This window comes from Heterodontus francisci, chromosome 13 (genome assembly GCF_036365525.1).
Source record: "Heterodontus francisci isolate sHetFra1 chromosome 13, sHetFra1.hap1, whole genome shotgun sequence".
In the NCBI taxonomy this organism is placed as follows: Eukaryota; Metazoa; Chordata; class Chondrichthyes; order Heterodontiformes; family Heterodontidae; genus Heterodontus; species Heterodontus francisci.
The window spans coordinates 39,018,401-39,045,460 of record NC_090383.1 but is presented as its reverse complement, the minus strand read 5'-3'; the positions used below and the strand labels follow the sequence as shown (position 1 = coordinate 39,045,460).

At 44.9% G+C, this 27,060-nt stretch overlaps 1 protein-coding gene across 4 annotated transcripts in view; it reads left to right on the top strand.

The window, feature by feature from the left end:
- The window catches only part of snx14 (sorting nexin 14), a 318,752-nt gene extending 302,972 nt beyond the window's left edge, over positions 1-15,780 (top strand). For all 4 annotated transcript variants that reach the window (XM_068044682.1, XM_068044680.1, XM_068044681.1 and 1 more), the window contains 2 exons: positions 8,904-8,960; positions 15,555-15,780. In XM_068044682.1, coding sequence (XP_067900783.1) covers positions 8,904-8,960; positions 15,555-15,593 — 96 coding nt within the window. In that variant the 3' untranslated portion in view covers positions 15,594-15,780. The remainder of the gene's footprint in view (positions 1-8,903; positions 8,961-15,554) is intronic.
- The last annotated feature ends 11,280 nt before the right edge of the window (positions 15,781-27,060 follow it).

The window sequence follows — 27,060 nt, the reverse complement described above, 5'->3', positions numbered from 1 at the left end:
TGGTTCTAAAAATAGAAAAGGAGAATTTTTTCAAAAGGTGTGAAACTGGTAAGTGTTGATGTTCAGAGCGACTTGGGGGTACTCGTACAAGGAATGCACTAAGTTAACATGCAAGTACAGCAGGCAAATGGCATGTTGGCCTTTATTGCAAGGGGATTGAAGTACAGGAATAAAGTCGTACTAAAATTGTACAGAGCTTTGGTGAGACCGCATCTGGAATACTGTGTAGTTTTGGTCTCCACATTTAAGAAAGGATATACTTGCACTGGAGGCAGTGCAATGAAGATTTACTAAATTGGTCCCTGGGATGAGGGGGTTGTCCTATGATGAGAGGCTGAGTAAATTGGGTCTATATTCTCTGGAGTTTAGAAGAATGAGAGATGATCTAATTGAGACATGGAAGATTCTGAAAGGGCTTGATAGAGTAGAGCTGAGAGATTGTTCCCACTGGTCAGGGAATCTAGAACACAGTCTCAGGATAAGGTGTCAATCATTCAGGACTGAGATGAGGAGAAATTACTTCACTCAAAGGGCTGTGAATCTTTGGAATGAATTATCCTAGAGGGTTGTGGATGCTCCATCATTGATTATATTTAAGGTTGGGAGAGATAGATTTTTGGTGTCGCAGGGAATCAAGGGATATGGGAAGTGGGCAGAAAGTGGAATTGAAGCCCAAGATCATCCATGATCGTATTGAATGGTGGAGCAAGCTCGATGGGCCATATGGTCTACTTCTCATATTTCTTGTGTTGTTTGGTCTTCCCAATATTTAGATTAGATTAGATTAGAGATACAGCACTGAAACAGGCCCTTCGGCCCACCGAGTCTGTGCCGACCATCAACCACCCATTTATACTCATCCTACATTCCTGCCAAACGTCCCCATCTGTCCCTATATTTCCCTACCACCTACCTATACTAGTGACAATTTATAATGGCCAATTTACCTACCAACATGCAAGTCTTTTGGCTTGTGGGAGGAAACCGGAGCACCTGGAGAAAACCCACGCAGACACAGGGACAACTTGCAAACTCCACACAGGCAGTGCCCAGAATCGAACCCGGGTCCCTGGAGCTGTGAGGCTGCAGTGCTAACCACTGTGCCGCCTAATTGGAGGAAATCTCTGCTCATCCAGTACTGGATGTTTGACAAGTAATCTAATATTTTTTTTTATTCGTTCAGGGGATCTGTGCGTCGCTGGCAAGGCCAGCACTTATTGCCCATCCCTAATTGACCTTCAGAAGGTGATGGTGAGCTGCCTTCTTGAACCATTTGGGGTGTAGATACAGCAACAGTGCTGTTAGGAAGGGAGTTCCAGTATTTTGACCCAGTGACTGTGCAGGAATGGCAATATAGTTCCAAGTGAGTATCGTGTGTGGCTTGGAGGGGAACTTGCAGGCGGTGGTGTTCCCACACACTTGCTACCCTTGTCCTTCTAGGTGGAAGAGGTCACAGGTTTGGAAGGGGCTGTCTAAGGGGTCTTGGTGAGTTGCTGTAGTGCATCTTGCATATGGTACACACTGCTGCCACTGTGCATCAGTGGTGAAGGGAGTGAATGTTGAAGGTGGTGGATGGGGTGCCAGTCAAGTGGGTTACTTTGACCTGGATGGTGTCGAGCTTCTTGAGTGTTGTTGGAGCTGCACCCATCCAGGCAAATGGATTGCATTCCATCACACTCCTGACTTGTGCCTTGCGGACATCCATTTGGGAGTCAGGAGGTGAGCTACTCGTCGCAGAATTCCAGCCTCTGACCTGCTCTTGTAGTCACAGCATTTATTTGGCTGGTCCAGTTCAGTTTCCGGTCACCCCAGGGTGTTGATAGTGGGGGATTCAGCAATGGTAATGTCATAGAACATCAAGAGGAGATGGTTAGATTCTCTCTTGTTTGAGATGGTCATGTATGTGACACGAATGTTACTTGCCACTTATCAGCCCAAGCCTTGTCCAGGTCTTGCTGCATATTGACATGGAGTCCTTGGGTATCTGGGGAGTCATGAATGGTGCTGAACATTGTGCAATCATCAACAAACATACCCACTTCTGATCTTATGATGGAGGGAATGTCATTGATGAAGCAGCTGAAGATTGTTGGGCCTCAGATACTACCCTGAGGAACTCGTGCTGTGATGTCCTGGGACTGAGATGATTGACCTCCAACAACCACAACCATCTTCCTTTGTGCTAGGTATGACTCCAACCAATGGAGAGTTTGCCCCCAATTCCCATTGACTCCAGTTTTACTAGGGCTCCTTGATGCGATACTTGGTCAAATGCTGCCTTGATGTCGAGGGCAGTCATTCTCACCTCACCTCTGGAGTTTAGCTCTTTTGTCCATGTTTGGACCAAGGCTGTAATGAGGTCAGGAGCTGAGTGGCCCTGGCAGAACCCAAAATGAGCGTCAATTGCCAAGCAAAGTGCCGCTTGATAGCACTGTCGATGACTCCTTCCATCGCTTTGCAGATGATTGGGAGTAGATTGACAGGGCGGTAATTGGGCGGATTGAAGTTGTCCTGCTTTTTGTGTACAGGACATACCTGGGTAATTTTCCGCCTTGCTGGGTAGATGCCAGTTGTACGGGAACAGCTTGGCTCGGGGCACGACTAGTTCTGGAGCACAAGTCTTCAGTACTATTGCCGGAATGTTGTCAGGGCCCATAGCCTTTGCAGTGTCCAAAGCCTTCAGCCGATGCTTGATATCACATGGAGTGAATCAGATTGGCTGAAGACTAGCATCTGTGATGCTGGGAACTTCAGGAGGAGGCCAAAATGGATCATCCACTCGGCACTTCTGGCTGAAGATGGGTGCAAATGCTTCAGCCTGGTCTTTTGCATTGATGTGCTGGGCTACCCCATCATTGAGGATAGGGATATTTGTGGAGCCTCCTCCTCCTGTTAGTTGTTTAATTGCCCACCACCATTCACAACTAGATTTGGCAGGACTGCAGAGCTTAGATCTGATCCGTTGGTTGTGGATCGCTTAGCTCTGTTTGGCATGCAAGTAGTCCTGTGTTGTAGCTTCACTAGGCTAACACCTCATTTTGAGGTATGCCTGGTGCTGCTCCTGGCATGCCCTCCTGCACTCTTCATTGAACCAGGGTTGGTCCTCCAACTTGATGGTAATTGTAGAGTGGGGAATATGACGGGCTATGAGGTTACAGATTGTGGTTGAGTACAATTCTCTTGCTGCTGATGGCCCACAGCACCTCATGGATGCCCAGTTCTGAGTTGCTAGATCTGTTAGAAATCTATCCCATTTAGCATGCTGGTCGTGCCAAACAACACGATGGAGGGTATCCTCAATGTGAAGGCGGGACTTCATCTCCACACGGACTGTGCGGGCGGTTACTCCTACTAATACTATCATGGATAGATGCATCTGCGATAGGTGGATTGGTGAGGACGAGGTCAAGTAGTTTTTCCCTCCTGTTGTTTCTCTCACCACCTGCCGCAGACCTAGTCTAGCAGCTATGCTCTTTAGTACTCGGCCAGCTCGGTCAGTAGTGGTGCTGCCGAGCCACTCTTGGTGATGGACATTGAAGTCGCCTACCCAGAGTACATTTTGCACCCTTGCTACCCTCACTGCTTCTTCCAATTGATGTTCAACATGGAGGAGCATTGATTCATTAGCTGAGGGGTGGGGTGGCGGTACGTGGTAATCAGCAGGAGGTTTCCTTGCCCATGTTTGACTTGATGCCATGAGACTGCATGGGGTCCGGAGTCAATGTTGAGGATTCCCAGGGCAACTCCCTCCTGACTGTATACCACTGTGCCAGCACCTCTGGTGGGTCTGTCCTGCCAGTGGGACAGGACAGACCCGGGGATGGTGATGGGGACATTGTCTGCAAGGTATAAATGATAAATGTGAGGTTATCCACTTTGGTGGCAAAAACAGAAAGGCAGGTTATTATCTGAATGGTGATAGATTGGGAAAGGGGGAGGTGCAGCGAGACCTGGGTGTCCTTGTGCACCAGTCGCTGAAAGTAAACATGCAGGTGCAGCAGGCAGTTAAGAAGGCAAATGGTATGTTGGCCTTCATAGCAAGAGGATTCAAGTACAGGAGCAAGGATGTCTTGCTGCAATTATACAAGGCCTTGCTGAGACCACATCTGGAGTATTGTGTGCAGGTTTGGTATCCTTATCTGAGGAAGGATGTTCTTGCTATGGAGGGAGTGCAACGAAGGTTCACCAGACTGATTCCTGGGATGGCAGGACTGTCGTATGAAGAGAAATTGGGTCGATTAGGCTTGTATTTGCTAGAGTTTAGAAGAATGAGAGGCGATCTCATAGAAACCTTCAAAATTCTAACAGGACTGGACAGACTAGATGCAGGAAGGATGTTCCCGATGGCGGGGGAGTCCAGGACCAGGGGTCACAGTCTAAGGATAAGAGGTAAGCCATTTAGGACTGAGATGAGAGATTTCTTCACCCAGAGGGTGGTGAACCTGTGGAATTCTGTACCACGGAAAGCAGTTGAGGCCAGATCATTAAATATATTCAAGAAAGAGTTAGATATAGTTCTTCGGGCTAAAGGGACCAAGGGATACAGAGAGAAAGCAGGAACAGGTTACTGAGTTTGGATGATCAGCCATGATCGTAACGAATGGCGGAGCAGCCTCGAAGGGCCGAATGGCTGCTGCTCCTATTTTTCTATGTTTCTATGTATGATTCTGTGAGTATGACTATGTCAGGCTGTTACTTGACTAGCCTGTGGGACAGCTCTCCCAATTTTGGCACAAGCCCCCAGATGTTAATAAGGAGGTCTTTGAGGTGCGACAGGGCTGGGTTTGCCTTTGTCGTTTCCAGTGCCTAGGTTGATGCCGGTGGTGTGTCCGGTTTCATTCCTTTTCTTAGACAGCAGTTTGATACAACTGAGCAATTTGCTCGGCCATTTCAGAGGTCAGTTAAGAGTCAACCACATTGCTGTGGGCCTGGAGTCACATGTGGGCCAGACCAGGTAAGGATGGCAGATTTCCTTCACTAAAGGACATAAGTGAACCAGATGGAATTTACAACAATCGACAATGGTTTCATGGTCATCACGACCAACTTTTTAATTCCAGATTTTTATTAATTGAATTCAGATTCCACCATCTGCCATAGTGGGATTCAAGCCCATGTCCCCAGAGCATTATCCTGGAGCTCTGGGTTACTAATCTTGTGATAGTGTAAGAGTTGAGGGAGGTGGTGGTGAGGTAGAGCTGGGTTTCGTTAGCATACTTGTGAAAACGGATACAGTGTTCTTGAATGATGTTGCAGAAGGACAGTATGTAGATGAGAAATGGGGGGCCAAGCATAGATCCTTGGGGCACACCAGAGGTAACTGTGCAAGAACAGGAAAAGAGGCCATTGCAAGTGATACTCTGGCTGCGATTAGGTAGATAAGAATGGAGCCAGGCGAGAGCAGCCCCACCCAGCTGGACGATGGAAAAGCATTGGAAGAGGATGGTGCAGCCAGCCATATCAAAGACTGCAGACAGGCTGAGAAAAATAAGAAGGGACAGTTTATCATTGTCACAGTCAAATAGGATGCCATTTGTGACTTTGAGCGCCATTTTGGTACATGGTAGGAGCAGGAACATAAGAGCAGGAGTAGGCCATTCAGCTCCATCATTCAATATGATCATGGCTGATCATCCATTTCAGTGCCTTTTTCCACACTATCCCCATATCCCTTTATGTCATTGGTGTTTAGAAATCTGTCAATCTCTATTTGAAACATACTCAGTGACTGAGCTTCCACAGCCCTCTGGGGTAGAGAATTCCGAAAATTAACAACCCTCTGAGTAAAGAAATTTCTTCTCATCTCTGTCCTAACTGACTTCCCCCTTACTTTGAAATTGTGTTCCCTGGTTCTAGATTCACGTCCAGGAATCAACCAGGGGAAACATCTTAGCTGCATCTACCCTGTCGGTTTCAATGTGATCACCTCTCATTCTTCGAAATTCTAGAGAATACAGGCCCAGTTTCCCAATCTCTCTTCATAGGATAGTCCTGCCATCCCGGGAACAAGTCTGGTGAACCTTCGTTGCACTCCCTCTATGACAATGATATCCTTCCCATTTAAAAAAAAAAATGTGGATTTTCTATTCTTCCTACCAAAATGAATTAACTTTACATTTCCCCACATTATACTACTTCTGCCACCTTATTGCTCACTCACTTAACTTGCCCATCTCCCTTTGCAGCCCCTCTATTCTCCTCAGCTTACTGAATCACCTAGCTGTGGTCAGCAAACTTGGATGCATGATTCTAAGTCATTAAATATAGATTGTAAATCGCTGAGGCCCCAACACTGATCCTTGTGGCACTCCACTAGCTATAGCTTGCCAACTTGAAAATGCCCCATTTATCCTTCAGTTTTCCATCCATTAACCAATCTCTGTACATGCTAATATATTATCCCAACACCATGAGCTCTTAGCTTGTGTAATGAGCTTTATTTTGTAGTACCTTCTCAAAAGGCTTTCCTCCATCATTGGGTCAGGAGTGGGGATTTTCGCTGATATTCAGTACCATTTGCGACTCCTCAGATACTGAAGCAGTCTGTGTCCATATAAAGCAAGCCTGGACAACATTCAGGCTTGGGCCGATAATTGGCAAGCAGCATTTGCATCACACAAGTGCCAGTTAATGACTATCTGAAACAAGAGAGAATCTAACCATCTCCCCTTGGCATTGCTATCACTGAATCCCACATTAACATCCAGGAGGTTACCACTGAACAGAAACTGAACTGGAGCAGCCACATAAATACTGTGGCTGCAAAAGCAAGTCCGAGGCTGGGAATTCTGCAGCGAGTAACCCACCTCCTATCTCCCCAAAGCTTGTCCACCGTCTGCAAGACACAAGGCGTGTGATGGAATACTCTCCACTTGTCTGGATGAATGCAGCTCCAACAATACTCAGGAAGCTCGACAATATCCAGGACAAAGCAGCCCACTTCAGCACCCCATTTACCACCTTAAACATTCACTCCCTCTACTACTGACGTATAGTGGCAGCAGTCTGTACCATATACTAGATGCACTGCAGCAACTCATCATGCCTGCTTCGACAGCAAATTCCAAACCAGCGACCTCTACCCTCTAGAGGGACAAGGGCAGCAGATACGTGGGAACACCACCATCTGCAAGTTCCACTCCAAGCCACACACCATCATGACTTGGAAATATATATTCCTTCACTGTAGCTGGATCGAAATCCTAGAACTTCCTCCCACCAGCACTGTGGGTGCACCCACATCTGATGGACTGCAGCGATTAAAGAAGGCAGCTCAACACCACCTTCTCAAGGGCAATTAGGAATGGGCAAAAGGAGGGAGGTTATGCTGCAGTTATACAGGGCATTGGTGAGACCACATCTGGAGTACTGTGTACAGTATTGGTCTCCTTAGTTAAGGAAGGATGTAAATGCATTGGAAGCAGTTCAGAGAAGGTTTACTACACTAATACCTGGAATGTGTGGGTTGGCTTATGAGGAAGGGTTGGACAGGCTAGGCTTTTATGTGCTGGAGTTCAGAAGAGTAAGAGGCGACTTGATTGAAACATATAAGGTCCTGAGGGGTTTTGACAGGGTGGATATGGAAAAGATGTTTCCTCTTGTGGGAGAATCTAGAACGAGTGGTCACTCATTTAAGACAGAGATCAGGATAAATTTTCTCTGAGGGTCGTGAGTCTTTGGAACTCTCTTCCTCAAAAGGCAGTGGAAGCAAAGTCTTTGAATATTTTTAAGGCAGAGGGAGATATGTTCTTGATAAGTAAGGGGGTGAAAGGTTGTTGGTGGTAGGCAGGAATGTGGAGTTGAGGTTACAATCAGATCAGCCATGATCTTGTTGAATGGCGGAGCAGGCTCGAGGGGCCGAGTGGCCTACTCCTGCTGCTAATTTATATGTTCGTAGTAATGGTTTTAGTGGGGACTATGGCATCAAAGTTGGAAGTAAGGGTGTAGTTGAGCAAATCAGTAGCTGCAGAAATGTCATGGTGAACTGCTGGTCAAAGAAAGCCTAGACAGATTTTGAAAGTGTGATTTTAAAATGAATTTGGGGAGAGTTTCAGGACAGACATACAAGTAAGCAGGGTTGGGATGGAGAAAGGAAGGGGATGGAAAGTGATGCAAGGAAGTTATCAGAGGTGGCCTTATCTGTAATTGATAAGATGGGAATAGCGAGGGCAGGTTAGATGGCAAGGTCAAGGGAGAGTTGGGTTGGTCGTGAATATGGGTTGGGGAGTTTACATGGAGGGGGATATTAAAGGAGGATAAGGGGATCACCAAAGATGAGAAGATGCTTGGGTGCAGAGCATGGTGGCTAATGATGGGGTAAAGAGGGGTTAGAGTGATGGTGGGGGAGTATGCACAAATAGCCAGAATTAGGGGAATGAAGTATTTAGAGGGTTTGTAGGGCTAGAGGAGGTTACAGCGATAGGGAGGAGCAATATCATGAAGGGATTAAAATAGGAGGATCAAAATTACTAATTACTTAAGGCCCAGAAGCCAATATTGGTCTGAAAACAGGTGATCGGTGAGCTGGAGGATGCAGAATAAGATACGGGTAGCAGTGTTTTGGATGAGCTGAAGTTTAAAGAGCATAGTGGATGGGAGACTGGTTAAGAGTATGGAGGTGACAAAGACATCTTTAGGAGATCTTTAGATCAGGTATGGAGATATATTTAAAAACTGTTCGAAATGATTGTCGGTTCAGGTTTGCTACACTGAGCAAAGCCTTTGCTGGGAGTGCACACATGGGCCTAAGTAGTCTGAAGCTACAGACTGATTACTAGAGGTGACTGAATATTGCAACTGGTTTCCAACAAAGCACAGTAATAGTTTAAAAGAATCTTTGTGTATTACTAAATAATTTAGATTCCATATGGTTGAAGTACTTACTTATTTTACTTTTATTTCAGCTGACGTATGTACTGCTGGACATAGTACTACAAGAGCTTTTTCCTGAACTCAGTAAGGTAAGAGCAGGGGTAGGCACACCTAATTTTGTTGGAGCAGTATAATTTTCACAGACTTATGTGAGTCTGACTACACTATCTCTTGCTTTAAACCTATTTCTGTTGGAGCAGAATGCTTACGGGAGATTTAATAGGACATTTTTAAATTATGAAAGGTTTTGATGGTGGAAAGAAAAAGACTATTTCTTCAGTTTGAAGAGTCAGTGATGAGGGTTCATCTCATCAGAAGTTGTTAGAGCATGGAATGTCTTGGTATGGTAAGGCAGGAAGTATTGCATCTTTTAAGGGAAAACAGCTGCATTTTTGAAGTAGAGGAATATAGAGGTTTGAACAATTACTATGGGCCAAAAGGCCTGCTTCTGTGCTGTAACTTTGTGTGTCTGAACCACTATCCTCCTCTCCACTTGTATGGCTCAAATTCTCTCACTCGAACTTTCATTTATATAATTCAGATATTAATATAAATGGTTGAACTTCTGTCTCATCTTGCATGTCTGAACTCTCCCTCTCTCTGAAGGTTTCTCTCTCCGTCCTGTGTCTGAGCACAATAAATTTCAGAGACATGGGTAGAGCAGGGACAGGAATGGATGTTGCGGGTTCTGGGATTTAGATGTTTCACTAAGAACAGAGAAGATGGTAAAAGAGGGGGGGGTGTGGCATTGTTAATCAAGGAAAGTATTACAGCGGCAGAAAGGACGTTTGAGGACTCGTCTACTGAGGTAGTCTGGGCCGAGGTTAGAAACAGGAGAGGAGAGGTCACCCTGTTGGGAGTTTTCTATAGACCTCCAAATAGTTCCAGAGATGTAGAGGAAAGGATAGCAAAGATGATTCTTGACAGGAGCGAGAGTAACAGGGTAGTGGTTATGGGGGACTTTAACTTTCCAAATATTGACTGGAAATACTATAGTTCGAGTACTTTAGATGGGTCAGTTTTTGTCCAGTGTGTGCAGGAGGGTTTTCTGACACAGTATGTAGACAGGCCAACCAGGGACGATGCCACATTGGATTTGGTACTGGGTAATGAACCCGGCCAGGTGTTAGATTTAGAAGTTGGTGAGCACTTTGGTGATAGTGATCACAATTCGGTTAGGTTTACCTTAACGATGGGCAGGGACAGGCATATACAGCAGGGCAAGAATTATAGCTGGGGGAAAGGAAATTATGATGCGATTAGGCAAGATTTAGGATGCGTAGGATGGGGAAGGAAACTGCAGGGGATGGGCACAATCGAAATGTGGAGCTTATTCAAGGAGCAGCTACTGCGTGTCCTTGATAAGTATGCACCTGTCAGGCAGGGAGGAAGTTGTCGAGCGAGGGAGCCGTGGTTTACTAAAGAAGTTGAAGAGCTTGTCAAGAGGAAGAAGAAGGCTTATGTTAGGATGAGACGTGAAGGCTCAGTTAGGGCGCTTGAGAGTTACAAGCTAGCCAGGAAGGATCTAAAGGGAGAGATAAGAAGAGCAAGGAGAGGACACGAGAAGTCATTGGCGGATAGGATTAAAGAAAACCCTAAGGCTTTCTATAGGTATATCAGGAATAAAAGAATGACTAGAGATAGGTTAGGGCCAATCAAGGATAGTAGTGGGAAGTTGTGTGTGGAATCGGAGGAGATAGGGGAAGTGTTAAATGAATATTTTTCGTCAGTATTTACAGTGGAGAAAGAAAATGTTGTCGAGGAGAATACTGAGATACAGACTACTAGGCTGGATGGGATTGAGGTTCACAAGGAGGAGGTGTTAGCAATTTTGGAAAGTGTGAAAATAGATAAGTCCCCTGGGCCAGATGGGATTTATCCTAGGATTCTCTGGGAAGCCAGGGAGGAGATTGCAGAGCCTTTGTCCTTGATCTTTATGTCGTCATTGTCGACAGGAATAGTGCCGGAAGACTGGAGGATAGCAAATGTTGTCCCCCTGTTCAAGAAGGGGAGTAGAGACAGCCCTGGTAATTATAGACCTGTGAGCCTTACTTCGGTTGTGGGTAAAATGTTGGAAAAGGTTATAAGAGATAGGATTTATAATCATCTTGAAAGGAATAAGTTCATTAGAGATAGTCAGCACGGTTTTGTGAAGGGTAGGTCGTGCCTCACAAACCTTCTTGAGTTTTTTGACAAGGTGACCAAACAGGTGGATGAGGGTAAAGCTGTGGATGTGGTCTATATGGATTTCAGTAAGGCGTTTGATAAAGTTCTCCACGGTAGGCTATTGCAGAAAATACAGAAGTATGGGATTGAAGGTGAATTAGTGCTTTGGATCAGAAATTGGCTAGCTGAAAGAAGACAGAGGGTGGTGGTTGATGGTAAATGTTCATCCTGGAGTATAGTTACTAGTGGTGTACCGCAAGGATCTGTTTTGGGGCCACTGCTGTTTGTCATTTTTATAAATGACCTGGATGAGGGTGTAGAAGGGTGGGTTAGTAAATTTGCGAATGACACGAAGGTTGGTGGAGTTGTGGATAGTGCCGAAGGATGTTGTAGGTTACAGAGGGACATAGATAGGCTGCAGAGCTGGGCTGAGAGATGGCAAATGGAGTTTAATGCGGAAAAGTGTGAGGTGATTCACTTCGGAAGGAGTAACAGGATTGCAGAATACTGGGCTAATGGGAAGATTCTTGGTAGTGTAGATGAGCAGAGAGATCTTGGTGTCCAGGTACATAAGTCCCTGAAAGTTGCCACCCAGGTTAATAGAGCTGTTAAGAAGGCATATGGTGTGTTAGCTTTTATTAGTAGGGGGATCGAGTTTAGGAGCCACGAGGTCATGCTGCAGCTGTACAGAACTCTGGTGCAGCCGCACCTGGAGTATTGCGTGCAGTTCTGGTCACCGCATTATAGGAAGGATGTGGAAGCTTTGGAAAAGGTGCAGAGGAGATTTACTAGGATGTTGCCTGGTATGGAGGGAAGGTCTTACGAGGAAAGGCTGAGGGACTTGAGGTTGTTTTCGTTAGAGAGAAGGAGGAGGAGAGGTGACTTAATAGAGACATATAAGATAATCAGAGGGTTGGACAGGGTGGATAGTGAGAGCCTTTTTCCTCGGATGGTGATGGCAAACACGAGGGGACATAGCTTTAAGTTGAAGGGTGACAGATATAGGACAGATGTCAGAGGTAGTTTGTTTACACAGAGAGTAGTAGGGGCGTGGAACGCCCTGCCTGCAACAGGAGTGGACTCGCCAACTTTAAGGGCATTTAAGTGGTCATTGGATAGACATATGGATGAAAATGGAATAGTGTAGGTCAGATGGTTTCACAGGTCGGCGCAACATCGAGGGCTGAAGGGCCTGTACTGCGCTGTAATGTTCTATCTATGTTCTAAATTGCACAAGATCTACTTTATACACTAGTGAATTTCTTGTGTCATTGCTCGAGGTAAGGCCTTGAATGCGTTGTCTGCGTGAACCCCTCCGTGTCCCCTTTGTGTTGTAGATTGCGTCACTCTCTCTTCATTCTCTTTCATTTATTCCATGTGCTTATGTACTCCAGTCCCCACCGTTCAGAGTGCATCACTGTTGTCACTTAACTAACCCTTCTCTGCCACTCTGTCCCATACTGTCTGCTGTTTCTTAGTCCTTTTTAAGATAGGTGCACAGTGGATTGTACGGTCTAGTTATCACTGAGGTTTGTGATTTACGTGCAAAGTTAATCTGAATCAAAACAAGAATACAAAATGAAAACTGAATATTAAGCATGATTCTTCTCTGATAAATTTCCTTTGTAGCTTGGGCCATAACTGGAAGGTTCTGTGTAAAGACTAGTGGGCTCTACAGCAAATATATAGGCTTGAATTGCCCTACACACTCTCGCATTATATCTGCTGGTTAAACATTGGCCTAGACCAGCGAGGGAAATCATTTTAAAGCTTTCAATTGGAAACTAGGACAGCAGCCAAGGCCCAAAGCATAGGATACCACTTGTTGAAAAGAATGGTGTAAATCAGGATTGTTGTGATCAAGTGATGCCAAACTTGGGGTTTAAAAGCCTAAAGGTTGAAGGAGGAAGGGAAACCTGTGGAGGTGAGGAGTTACACAATTTTGAGTTCCTGGGAAAGAATACATTAAAGTGGGATACTATGATGAGTCCTTATTTCAATCCAGTGAGGATGCAGAAGGTGGAAGAGTTAAACATGGGAAAATTACAGGAATCTTCTGAGAGCACTGTCTGGAGTAGCATCAATAAAATCAAAAGTTTGTTTTAGAAATAAAGTAAGGATTGCATTGTGAAGAACAAGCATTTTCATGTGTCCTACTTATGATGGCAAGAAAAATGTTAGAAGAAGCTCCTCGTCTGTGGGAGCAATATTTAAGTCTTGGTAGACTTGGGTTTTATAGAGTTGATGAGGAGGAAAAGTGACACCAAAAAGGAAATACAGTTTCTTTTGATGAAGATGTAGGAGTTTCATTTCAGGTCAGTTGTAATAAAGAAGTCAAGAATGTTGCTACTGCTACTCTTAATGCAAATTCTGATAATTCAAAATTCCCACTTTGCTGCTATTTACATTGCTTAATTCAAATTGTTGGATACTTCAATTTTATAACATTAAACTGTTAATCATAAGGAGTAGACTGGATAAATAACTGTCAAAAAAAGTGGAATTGTAGGAACAAACTTGAGAGTATCTATATGACTAACTTGGTGATGGGCACCCAATGTGTTATGAGGAGGGGAAGGTCTTCCTCTTGACTTTTTTGAGGAAATGGCAGCCTAACTGGATGTCAAAGTTCTAATATGTAGTGTACCTAGATTTCCAAAACCTTGGATAAACTACAACTACATCAAAGTCTGCACATGTTTAAAGCAAAATTTGAAGATCGATAAGGAATTCTCCGAAAGAAGGGAGGTGAAGGGCATTCGTTTGGGGAGTGATGTCTGGCTAAGTGGAGTACCCCAAGGATCTGTGCTGGGCCCCCTACCATTTCTAATCTACATCCACAAGTTTGATTCAGAAAAGCAATGCACATTGGCCAAATTCACAAGTACTTAGGGCACAGGAGGGCAGGGGTTGAGTCACTGATGAAGGATCTGGTCAGAATTTGCACATAGAAATTGAATTTGATGTAGTTTAGCTGTTAAGCATGGAAGAAAAAAAATACTTGAATGGTGTTAACTAGCTTGGGGGGAGAGCCACACCCATTCATTACGGAACAATGCTCAACAAAGCAAACAAGCTGCGTTAACTTGTCAGATCAATAGAGTATAAGCCTGAGGTCATAATGCTGAAGCTATATAGTGAATAGTGGCTGTCATCAGACAACATGTTGATTCTGCATTCAGTTCTGATCATTGTGGGCACAAAGGAAGCATCCAGGGATGATCCCATGAGTGAGTTACAAGGAAAGGTCAGCAAATCTTGAGCTTTTCAGCTTTGGAAAGAGGCAAAGAGTGGCCTTGAGGTATATAATACTAAATGGAGGCGGATTCAGCACCCTACTTCAACTTAAACCATGTCTGAAGGTCAAGATTCATTGATTCAAACTAGAAAAAGACGAGTTCAGGATTGATGTTTGGGAGCAATACTTGTGCATTACTTGGAAGTGTTCCAGGAAGGATGGTGGAAGCAAACTCTGGAGTCATTTCAAAGACAGCTAGATACTGCATTGGGCGTGCCAATAGATTCTAAAGAAGGATGAGCTAAATGGGCCAAATGGCCTCCCTCATCCTTGCTTCTCATTGTGACCAAGGATGGAGTCAACAAATGTAAGAGGTGGTAGCTTAAAAGCAAAATACTGCGGATGCTGGAAATCTGAAACAAAAACAAGAAATGCTGGAATCACTCAGCAGGTCTGGCAGCATCTGTGGAAAGAGAAGCAGAGTTAACGTTTCGGGTCAGTGACCCGTCTTCGGAACATGCAGTTCGGAACTGACCCGAAACGTTAACTCTGCTTCTCTTTCCACAGATGCTGCCAGACCTGCTGAGTGATTCCAGCATTTCTTGTGTAAGAGGTGGTAGCTGTTGGTTAGACTTGCAGGAGAGACAAAAAAAAATTCCCTTGTAGAATTGAAAGTGGGAATCTGATTGCTCCATTGAAGGTTATGAAGGATGTCAAGATGAAATAATTCAGCCACTGCACTGAGTGGAATGGAGGTTGTTTGCACTGAGGCCTTCTGATCTGAAGGAAGTTGGTGAATGTGGAGTAGACTCATCAGCAATGGAGTGGATAAAATTTGGAAGATAAGTGGACGTGATCAAAAGGGAGGGAAGCTATTTTTTGAAATTTTGATGTTTATTATGGTTGAGGGTGTTGGCATTTGATGAATGGAATATTTTTGTACTTCAATCCAGTATTGGTACTGAGAGCTCCTAAGCCAGGTACAGCATGATCCACATACCTACTAAAGCTTTGTTTAATGTATCCCTAACAGTGTGCTTTTGGACTCCAACCTCAGCAAAGCACCACAAATTCCACTGGCAGCTACTGTTTGGTGTCTGAGATGCCAATTTGGTGTCCAGTGTTGTGTGGTTTTGTTTTCTAGGCTGTGTGAATTTATTATTTGAGACTGAAACCATGAGAAAGAAAGCTGAAAATATCCCTGTGCTCCAAGTACACTTGTGGCCTGTGTTTGCTTCAAAATATATTTTTCTAAGTGATCTTGTTCTGTATACTACAGGTGCAGAAAGAGGTTGCATCTGTTTCCACGTGGAAGTGAAGAATACTGATACCCATTTCTCGACGTGAGACCCTCTATTTTAGGAGCTGGAGTGCAATAGAACCATGCTGTGTATATACCACAAAGCGTTTAATTATGTGTATGGAATACTGAATGTTTTAGTGAAACTCATGTGTTGTGAATGTGAACATTAATTTTATTTTAATTAAAATGCTGATTTCTTTTCTGAATGTGTTTGTTGCACTACATTACACCAATAAAGGATATTGCATCATTGTGCTGTGGAAATCCAGATGATCCAGTGACTTTATCTATAGTCGGTTTGAGCATTAGGTCTAATGCTGTAGAAGACTGGGTTAAGCAAAGGTTGTGTATTGTTTTGTAATCTAACCCAGACAGTCAGAGATTGGTGTGTGAACAATATGACAGTTTTGCTGATGCACACAAAAAAATTGGCTGGTCTGTGACCTTGATAGCACTGGATTTGAATTTACAAATGCATAACAGCGTATAAACAGAAGCCCACTGGAATGGTCTGGGCAGATGTTGGCTGCACTGCAGCTTCAGGCTTTGCACAAATAAAAAATTCAGTGAATGTGGGCAAGGCCAACATTTGTTGCCTATGCCTAATTGCCTTGAGAAGGTGGTGAGCCACCTTCTTAAACTATTACAGTCCAATAGTGCTATTATGGAGGGAGTTCCAGGATTTTGACCCAGCACCAATACAGGAACTGGGCTTCATTTCCAAATCAAGATGGTGTTTGACTTGGAAAGGTACTTGCAGGTGAGGGTGTTTTTGATTCTTTTCTTCCCCATGTAAGTGGTAGAAGTCACGGGTTTGGGAGGTGCTGTCGAAAAAGTTTTTGTGAAATGCTGTAGTGCATCTTGTAAATGGTTCATGCTGCAGTCAGTGGTGGAGGTTGTGAATGTTTAATTGGTGGATGGGATGCCAATCAAGAGGCTGCTTTCTCCTGGATGGTGTCGAGCTGCTAGAGTGTTGTTGGAGCGGCACTCATCCAGGAAAGTGGAGAGTATTCCATCACACTCCTAACTTGTGCCTTGTAGATGGTGGAAAGGCTTTGGGAAGTCAGAAGATGAGCCACATGCCACAGGATATCCAGCCTGTAACCTGCACACGCTGACCTACCTTCGCGCAATTTGTGACACTGACCACTCTTACCAGCAGCAGAGTGAAGGCGCACCCTCGAAAGTTCCATAGCTCCAAGCACGACGGCCTGCCACACATCAACATCCCTTGTATAAGCAATGATTCCAAATACCAGCACTTTGCATTGTCACTTGAACGCTTGCTACTCACCAGTGTCTTAACAGGAAGCACCGACGCTGGTGTTGATGACGCTTGGAAGTCACTGAGCTCAATCATCTATGAAGCAGCAGAAGCATCATTTGGTAAAGGCAGAACCTGCAACAAGGGCTGATTTGAGACCTACTCAGCTGAGATGATATCTGTCATTGATGTAAAAAGCAAAGCCTACATGATGCACGACATAAACCCAACAGCTAAGACACTGCATGACCTGAAAGTAGCAATGACAACCATGCAAAGGAGAGGGAGATACTGTGCAAGCAAACACTGGATCAGCTTATGTCAAGAAATCCAAACTGCATGTGACAAAGGAAATCTACGAGCTATGTACGAAGGGATCAAGAAAGTGCTTGGCCCTGCCATCACCAAAGTTGCTCCCCTGAAGTCGGCAGATGGTGAAGTACTTAGTGACAGAAGTAAACAGATGTCCCGCTGGCTGAACACTACTGTGAGCTGTCCTCCTATGAATCGGACATCTCCCAGTCTGCACTCGGTGGCATCCCGCAACTTCCTGTCTTTTTTTTATTCTTTCATGCAATCTGGGCATCGTTGGCAGGCCAGCATTTGTTGCCCACCCCTAATTGTCTTTGAACTGAGTGACTGGCTAGGCTATTTCAGAAGGCTGTTAAGAGTCACCCACATAGCTGTGTGTTTGGAGTCACATGTTGACCAGACCAGGTAAGGATGGCAGATTTCCTTCCCAGAGGACAGTAGTGAACCAGATGAGTTCTTATGACAATTGATAGCTTTATGACACCATTACTAACACTAGCTTTCAGTTCCAGATTTTTATTGCTGCCCTGGTGGGATTTGAACCTGTGTCCCCAGGGCATTAGCCTGGGCTTCTGGATGAGTTAGATGAAGAACCCTCATCACTGGAGCTCAAGAAGGCCATAGACCACCTAGCAAACAGAAGGGCATCGGGCAAGGATGGAATCCCAGCCAAACTGCTCAAGCACGGAAAGTCCCATCTATTGCCGCGCCTTTGAGCTTCTCCTCTGTTGGAAAGTAGGCTCTATTCCACAGGAGATGCCTGATGCCAAAATCATCTCACTATACAAAAACAAAGGCGACAGAGGAGACTGCAATAACTACAGGGGCATTCTCACTCCTTAGCGTAATGGGGAAGGCCTTTGCGAGGGTCATACTTAAAAGATTCCATTTACTTGCAGACCGATTGTACCCGGAAGTGCAGTATGCTTTCTGTGCCAGCAGGTCGACTGTGGATATCTTTTCCATACACCAGCCACAAGAGAAATATAGGGAACTTTACCTTATTTTTGTAGATCTCACTAAGGCATTCAACACTGTCAGCAGAGCAGGGCTGTACAAAACTTTGGGAAAAATTGGCTGTCCAGCGAAGCTCCTCAGTCTCGCCTGCTCTTTCCATGACAACATGCACTGTACTGTACAGTTTGATGGCTCCACTTCCGACAATTTCAGAGTGAAGAATGGAGTGAAACAGGGTTGTGTCTTAGCCCCCACTCTTTGGCATCTTCTTTTCCATGTTCCTGACCTTTGCCTTCCCTGCAGCTATGGAAGCAGTCTACTTCCGCACTAGGTTAGATGACAAGCTCTACAATCTATCAACACTGAAAGCAAAGACAAAAACACATCACATCCTGATCATAGAGCTCCTCTACGCTGATGATGCTGTGTTAGTCGGTCACAAGGGAAATCGTCTACAAAGATCATGGACTGTCTCTCCCTTGCCCATAACTTGTTCTCCTTGACTATAAGAGTCAAGAAAACTGTGGTGATGGGACAAGCTGTTGCCTCTCCACCCCTGATCACGCTAAATAACACCCCACTGGAAGTGGTTAACAAATTCTGCTACCTTGGGTCCACAATGACAGACAATCTGTCCCTTGTTGCAGAGCTTGATATACGCATAGGGAAAACAGCTACCACCGTTGGCCAACTTGCAAAACGCACATGGGATAATACCAAGCTGACCCTTAGGACCAAGCTGATGGTTTATAAGGCCTTTGTTCTCTGCACCTTGCTGTATGGCTATGAAACATGGGTGACTTACAGCTACCAGGAATGAAGCTCAATAATTTCCATCTTCGCTGTCTGCGGTGCATTATGGGTACATCCTGGCAGGACAAAATCATGTGTGGCAGCCCTCTCAAAGGCAGAGCTCCCAAGTGTGTTGGCACTAAGCAAACAGCGGTGGCTTTGGTGGATTTGACACAGTGACGCAGTGGTTAGCACTGCAGCCTCACAGCTCCAGCGACCTGGGTTCAATTCTGGGTACTGCCTGTGTGGAGTTTGCAAGTTCTCTCTGTGTTTGCTTGGGTTTCCTCCGGGTGCTCCGGTTTCCTCCCACATGCCAAAGACTTGCAGGTTGATAGGTAAATTGACCATTAGCAATTCCCCCTAGTGTAGGTAGGTGGTAGGAAAATATAGGGACAGGTGGGGATATGGTAGGAATATGGGATTAATGTAGGATTAGTATAAATGGGTGGTTGATGGTCGGCACAGACTCGGTGGGCCGAAGGGCCTGTTTCAGTGCTGTATCTCTAAACTAAACTAAACATTCGTGGCATGGAAGAAGGTCGCACACCCAAGAACCTTTTGCATGGTGTGGTATGGGGGCCAGACGACCAGTGGGGCGCCCAAAGCTCCATTTCAAGCATGACATGAAGGCCCTAGATGTTGACTGTCACAGTTGGGAATCACGAGCTGGCGAAAGAGGTAAATGGCGACGCATCCTGTGGACTGGTGTGCACTACCACAATGACCAGTTGCTACAGCTGCTTGGCAACAGGTGCCAACATCAAAAACAACAACTCGCAGCGTCACTTGGTTGCTTCACCCTCTAGCACTTGTGGCAGAACTGCCTCTCAAGGATTGGCCATCACATTCATCAACAAAGGTGCACTAAGAGGAGACAACCCACTTAAATGGATTTTTTGCTGCGTGTGCATCGTCTTTCGTAGATGTAAGGATGCCAACCAACCAACCTGCTCTTGTAGCCACTGTATTTATGTAGCTGGTCCACTTAGGCTTTTAGTCAGTGAGGATGCCCAGAATGTTGGTGGGCATTTGGTGATGGTAATGCTGTTGAATGTCAAAGAAGGTTTTAATTCTCCCTTGTTGAAGATGGTCATTGCCTGGCACTTTTGTGACGTAAATGTTATGTGCAGCAGTCCAAGCTTGAATGTTGTCCAGGTCTGGTTCAATGCAGGAACAGACTGCTTCAGTATCTGAGGTGTTGTGAATGGAACTGAACACTGTACAACTGTCAGCTAACATCCTTTCTTCTGACCTTGTGCTGGAGGGGAGGCCACTGATGAAGATGGTTCGGCTCAGCACACTGCCCTCAGGAACTCCTGCATTGATGTCCTGAAACTGGGATGATTGGCCTCCAGCAACCAGAACCATCTTCCTTTTGTGCTAGTTATGACTCAAGCTAGTAGAGGTTTTTCCCTCTTATTTCCATTGATTTCAAGTTTACTCGGGCTCCTTGATGTTGCACTTGGTCAAATGGTCCCTTGATGTCAAGATCTCTTGTGTACGTTTGATTGTAATGAAGTCTGAATTTGGCAAAGCCCAAGCTGAGCATCGGTAAGCAGGTTATTGGTGAATAAATGCCATTTAATAGCACTGGGTGGCATAGTGGTTAGCACCGCAGCCTCACAGCTCCAGCGACCCGGGTTCGGTTCTGGGTACTGTCTGTGTGGAGTTTGCAAGTTCTCTCTGTGACCGCGTGGGTTTCCGCCGGGTGCTCCGGTTTCCTCCCACAGCCAAAGACTTGCAAGTTGATAGTTAAATTGGCTGTTGTAAATTGCCCCTAGTGTAGGTAGGTGGTAGGAGAATTGTGGGGATGTGATAGCGAATATGGGGTTAATGTAGGATTAGTATAAATGGGTGGTTGATGGTCAGCACAGACTTGGTGGGCCGAAGGGCCTGTTTCAGTGCTGTATCTCACTCTATGACACTATCGACAACACCTTCCATCACTTTGTTGATGCTTGAGAGTAAGTTGATGGTGACAGTAATCGGCCCGATTTGATTTGTCCTGATTTTTGTGATCAGAACATACCTGGGCAATTTTCCACTTTGTCTGGTAGATGTCAACATTGTAGTCATTATGGAACAGCTTGGCTAGAGGCGCAGTTAGTTCTGGAGCGCAAGTCTTCAGCACTACTACTGGGATGTTGGCAGGGCCTGTAGTATTTGCTGTGCATTCAGCTGATATTTATTCCATGTGTAGTGAATCAAAGTGGTTGAAGACTGACTTCTGTGATAGTGGGGACCTCGGGAGGAGGCCAAGATGGATCATCTACTTGGCACTTCTGGCTGAAGATGATTGCAAATGCTTTAGTCTTATCTTTTGCACGCATGTGCTGGGCTCCCCCATCATTGAGGATGGGGATGTTCATGGAGCCTCTTCCTTCTCCTATTCTCACTAGTTGTTTCATTGTCCACCACCATCCTCAACTTGATGTGGCAGGACTCGAGAACTTTTTTGTGTCCCATTGGTTATGGGATGGCTTAGCTCTGGCAATAGCTTGCTGCTTTGCTGTTCAGCATGCATGTCGTCCTGTCTTGTTGCTTCCCCAGGTTGTCACCTCATTTTTAGGTATGCTAGATGCTGCTGCTGGCATGCTCTTGTGCATACCTCATTGAACCAGTGTTGGTCCCCTGGCTTGATGGTACTGATAGAGTGAGGGATATGCTGTGAAGGTTACAAGTTGAGGTGGTGTAACCATTCTGCTGTTGCTGTGTCACAGTGCCTCATAGATGTCCAGTTTTATTTGTTCTGAATCTATCCCAGTTAGCACAGTGGTAGGGCTACACAGCTTGTGATGGAGGGTGTTCTCAGTGTGAAGATGGGACTCTATCTCCACAAGGACTGTGCTGTGGTCATTCCTACCAATACTGTCATGAATAGATGCATCTATGACAGGTAGATTAATGCGCCAAGTAGGTTTTTCCCTTGTGTTGGTTCTCTGACGACCTGCCGCAGTCTCAGTCTGGCATTTATGTCTTTCAGGGCTCGTGCAGCTCTGTTAGTCGCAGTGCTACCAAGCCACTCTTGTTCATGGACATTGAAGTCCCCCACCTAGAGTACATTCTGTGCCCTGTCTGCTCTCAGTACTTCTTCCAAGGGGCATTCAACATCAGCTGAAGGAGGACGGTGGTTGGTAATCAGTAGAAGGTTTCCTTGTCCATGTTTGACCTGATGCCTTGAGGATTCATGGGGTCTGGAAGATTCCCAGGGCCACTCCCTCCTGACTGTATACCACTGTACCACCACTTCTGTTGTGCTTGTCTTGCTTGGGGTGGGACAAGCCAATAAGCAGGGTTCGCGATGGAGGAGTCTGGGATGTTGGCTGAAAGGTATGATTGAGAGAATGACTATGTCAGGTTGTTGCTTGTCTAGTCTGTGGGGCAACTCTTCCAATTTTGGCACATCCAGATGTTGATGAGGATAACAGTGTTAAACTGGAGCGGTGTGAACTCATAACAACATGGATTGTGGTCCAATGACTGCATTGGTAAGGAACAGCCTCTAATGTAAATATTGACCCGTCTAAAAAACATTAAAGAAGCTTCTGCTGTTTGTTTACCAGCTAAGTTGATGGGATTACTGCTGGAAACTCGCAACTATGATTGTTCTATGAACATATTTCATTATTGATTATTTGCATTCTCAAGCAAGGGTGGAGTGCAGTACTTGCTACACTTTAATTGATTTCAAAAGCATGATACATAAAACTAAAAGATGTAATTTATAAATCCTTTCAAAGATCCTGATGTGCTTCTATTATGATATTGACTGCACAATTTAGATGGTGCTATATCATGGCCTTCCATCCTCCAATCTCTGTAAATTTCAACTCTGCCTTTTGCTGCCCTGCTCATCCATCATTCCTGACCTTGCTTATCTACATTGGCTTCTCTTCCCCAGTGCTTCAAATTTAAAATTCTCATCCTTGTGTATAAATCCAGTCATTGTTTTGTGCCTCCCGATTTTTGTAACCTCCAGTCTTACATTCCAATCCCATTCTAAAAACTCCATTTCTCAGATTCCAGCCTCTTTTATGCCCTCCCCCACCACTGCCTGTGGGGTTACCACCTCCTGAAACGTATGATTCAGGAAACTCTCCTGCTCCCTGATGCTCCGCAATGACTGCAGCTGCTCCTTAAGCTCGGAAATCCCGAGTTTAAGCTCAAGCAGCTGGAGATGCTTGTACGCATGTGATCCCTCAAGACACATGAAGTGTCCTGAAGTTCTCACATAGTTCAGGAATTGCAAGCAACAGGTCTCAGCTGTCCGTCCATGGGGCTGCATCTTGTTCTCCTGCCGCCGCTCCCGGCAGCGGTTGAAGAAATTGGCGGCTGCCCTGCCGCCGTGATCTTGCGTCTGGCGGCTACTTAGCATATGCACAGTGGCTGCAAACCCTCCCCCACCAAATCACGTGGCGGGGGCAGCCTCGGCGACATTGTTCATGGCATCACCTGATGAAGGAGCAGGTGTTGGTGCCATTTTTAAAAGGCTGCCAGCCCTGCAAACAACACAACGTAACGCAGAGTTCACCCCTTCTACCTGCATTCCCCCCACACCCCCCCTGCCGCCCTCCACAAATACAGTATATAGTGCAGAGTTCACCCCTTCCCCACCTTGACAATGGCACCAGCTTTTCCTGGACCAGAAAGTGAAGGCATGTGAGTGCCACACATAGCACTGAAGATCTGGAATTGAAGGTAAGATCGCTGCAAATTACATTTTAATTAATACAAAGATGTAATTTGAATACTCAAACATGGGTATCGTCGCAGAGCAGCGCAGGGGCTGCCACAGAGCTTCCCTGCCGCTGGGAAGATCAGGCCCGGCAATCCTGGTGTTGGGCTCCATGGCGGCTGCTGTCACTCCGATTCTCCAGTCCCCCCACCATCACGAAACCCGACGTCAGGCTGGGAACAAAATCCAGCCCATAATTTAAGAAAAAAATCTCTCTTCCCTCTTTTGTAATCTCGTTAGTACCTTGTATGAGCTATTAATTTTAATTAAATTGCCTCGAGATCTGCTCTGTCTTCATATTAATTCAGTTCCTGTTATACATAGCCCAATTGGAATTTGATTCATTAATCTAAGCCGTATATTTAATACAGTACTTTCTAGTTCCTTGGTGCTTGTTTAAACGACTACCCGAGATTAACGAGAAAAATACCCTTAAAAACTCACCAACCAATCACCTACCTGTTATCCTCTGATGTCACTCCTTGCTTTTCCTGGAAAACGCTGTGGAACATCCGCTCTTTAAATGCTCTGATTTATCGGCTGCCCTGCTGCTGCCAGGTCTCACTGTCTCTCACTCCCTCACTCAGACCGTTCCTTGTTTGGTAAAAGACCAGAATAACACCTCTTCCCTCACTGACCAAGTCCCCGAGTTACGTAATCTGTCGCAGCAGTACTGGACTTTGTGCTATTTCAAGGTAAAGGATAGTGACTCATCAGCGGACAGAAAATGGAATTCCCGACCCTTTTGGGGGGATTGCAAGCATAATATGCAAATTCAGCATAATTCGGGATTCAAAACGGTCGCTCCAACATCCAGCTGAATAATCATCCAAAAATAAAGCACAAAGATACAATGGCAGAATTAAAAATGTGTTGAATGGAGGAAATTATGTTCTCATATTACTATGAACTCTTAATTGTGGACATACTGAAGAAAATGCAATGTAAATGCGTACTTAAGATTTGCAAATGTCAGCTTACTAAGCACAACACTTAGTGGTTCAATAAATCCATCAGAAAGGAAATGAAAAAGGAAAATGAGCTTCATCAGTTCCTTGGGGAGAAAGAAATAGGGTCCACTGGGAAGATCACAGGAAACTTGCAAAAGTGCATTTAGGTGATTAGAGGGGCTGAGAGAGAACTGGAAATAACAAATATAGATGCTAACACATCTTGTGGAGCATAAACACCAGCCTGGACCTGATGGGCTAAATGTAATACAACTGCAAGAAATTAATTAGTAATACAATAGTTATTAGTTGGGGAGGAGGTGCAAAGTTTAAAGGATGGGAATGTGGATTAAATTGAGGATAGTAGAGAGCAGTTTATGAAATGAGTAGAACCAGAATGGTTACAGCATAAAAGGAGGCCATTTGGCCCATTGTGTCCATGCCAGCTCTCTACAAGAGCAACTTGGCTAGTTCCGCTCCCCTGCCCTTTCCCCATAGCTCTGCAAATTTTTCTCTTAACCAATTCCCTTTTGAAAGTCCAGATTGTATCTGTATCTATCACACTTTCAGGTCGTGCATTCCAGATCCTACCCACTCGCTGTGTAAAACCATTTTTCCTCATGTCGCTGTTGCTTCTTTTGCCGATCAGTATCCTCTGGTTCTTGACCCTTCTGCCAATGGGAACAGGTTCTCTCCATCTACTCTGTCTAGACCCCTCATGATTTTGAGCACCTTCGATTTCCCTTTTATTCCATGGACTTAAATTTGCTGGCAAGTCTATTATGTCGCACTTTATCAAACACCTTTTGGAAGTTCATATACACATCAACCCTATTCTCCTTATCAACCCTCTCTGTTTTCTCATCAGAAAACTCAAGCAAGTTAGTTAAACATGATTTGCCTTTAACAAATATGTGCTGTCTTTCCTGAACTAATTCACACTTTTCCAAGTGAATGTTAATTTTGTCCTGGATTATCGTTTCTAAAAGTTTTTCCACCACTGAGCTTAAACTGACCTGTAGCAACCTGTAGTTGCTAAGTTTAACCTTACACCTTGCATATTGAAGGGTACATGATATTTAGGAAGGACAGGAAGCTAGGAAAAGGTGGAGGGGTGGCTCTGTTAATTAGTGATGGTATTAGCACAATAGAGAGAGATGACCTAAGTTCAGGAACTCGGGATGTAGAAGCGGTTTGGGTAGAAATGAGAAATGATAAAGGCAAGAAGTCACTCGTGGGAGTGGTGTACAGGCCCGCTTAACAATGACTACACAATAGGACAGGGTGTAAAGGAAGAAATAATGGAAGCTTGTCAGGGTACAGCGATAATCATGGGGGATTTTAATCTACATATAAACTGGAAAAATCAGATGGGCAAAGGTGTTGAAAGGTATTTATTTAAATGCAAGGAGTATAGTAAATAAAGCCAATGAGCTGAGGGCACAGATAGACACATGGCAACACAATATTGTTGCTATAACAGATACTTAGCTTAAAGTGGGGCAAGAATGGCAGCTGAACATCCCTGGATATAGAGTTTTCAGGCGGGATGGAGAGGGGGATAAAAAAGGAGGGGTGTAGCATTATTAGTTAAGGAATCAATAACAGCTGTGAGGAGGGATGATATGCTAAATGAACCATCCAATGAGGCCATATGGGTGGAGCTCAAATAAAAAAGGGGCAGCCACACTACTAGGAGTGTACTATAGGCCCCCACATAGTGAGAAGGAGATAGAGGAACAAATATGTAGGCATATTTCTGTGTGTAAAAACTATAGGGCACTAATAGTTGGGGATTTCAACTACCCTAATATCAATTGGGACACAAACCGTGTGAAGGGCACAGAGGGCACAAAATTCTTGAACTGCATTCAAGAGAACTTTTTTAGCCAGCATGTAACAAGCCCAACGAGAGGGGGCACAATTCTAGATTTAGTCTTTTGTAATGAAGCTCGGCAAGTTGAGGAAGTAGCAGTGGGTGACCATTTTGGAGATAGCGATCATAATAGTTAATTGTAGCAAAATCATGGAAAAGGACAAACCTCCCACAGCCAAAGACTTGCAGGTTGATAGGTAAATTGGCCATTGTAAATTGCCCCTAGTATAGGTAGGTGGTAGGGGAATTGAGGGAAGGTGGGGATGTGGTAGGGGAATTGAGGGAAGGTGGGGATGTGGTAAGAATGTGGGATTAATTTAGGATGAGTATAAATGGGTGGTTGATGGTCGGCACAGACTCGGTGGGCCAAAGGGCCTGTTTCAGTGCTGTATCTCTAAATAAATAAATAAAGAAGACAGGAGTTAAAGTTCTAAATTGGGGGAAGGCAAATTTTACAAAACGTGAGAAGCGATCTGGTGAAAGTGGACTGGACACAACTACTGGAAGTGGGAGGCATTCAAAAGCAAGAATCTACAGGCACAGTGTAGGCATGTCCCCACAAAACTAAAGGCTAGTACAGCCAAATCTAGAGCCCC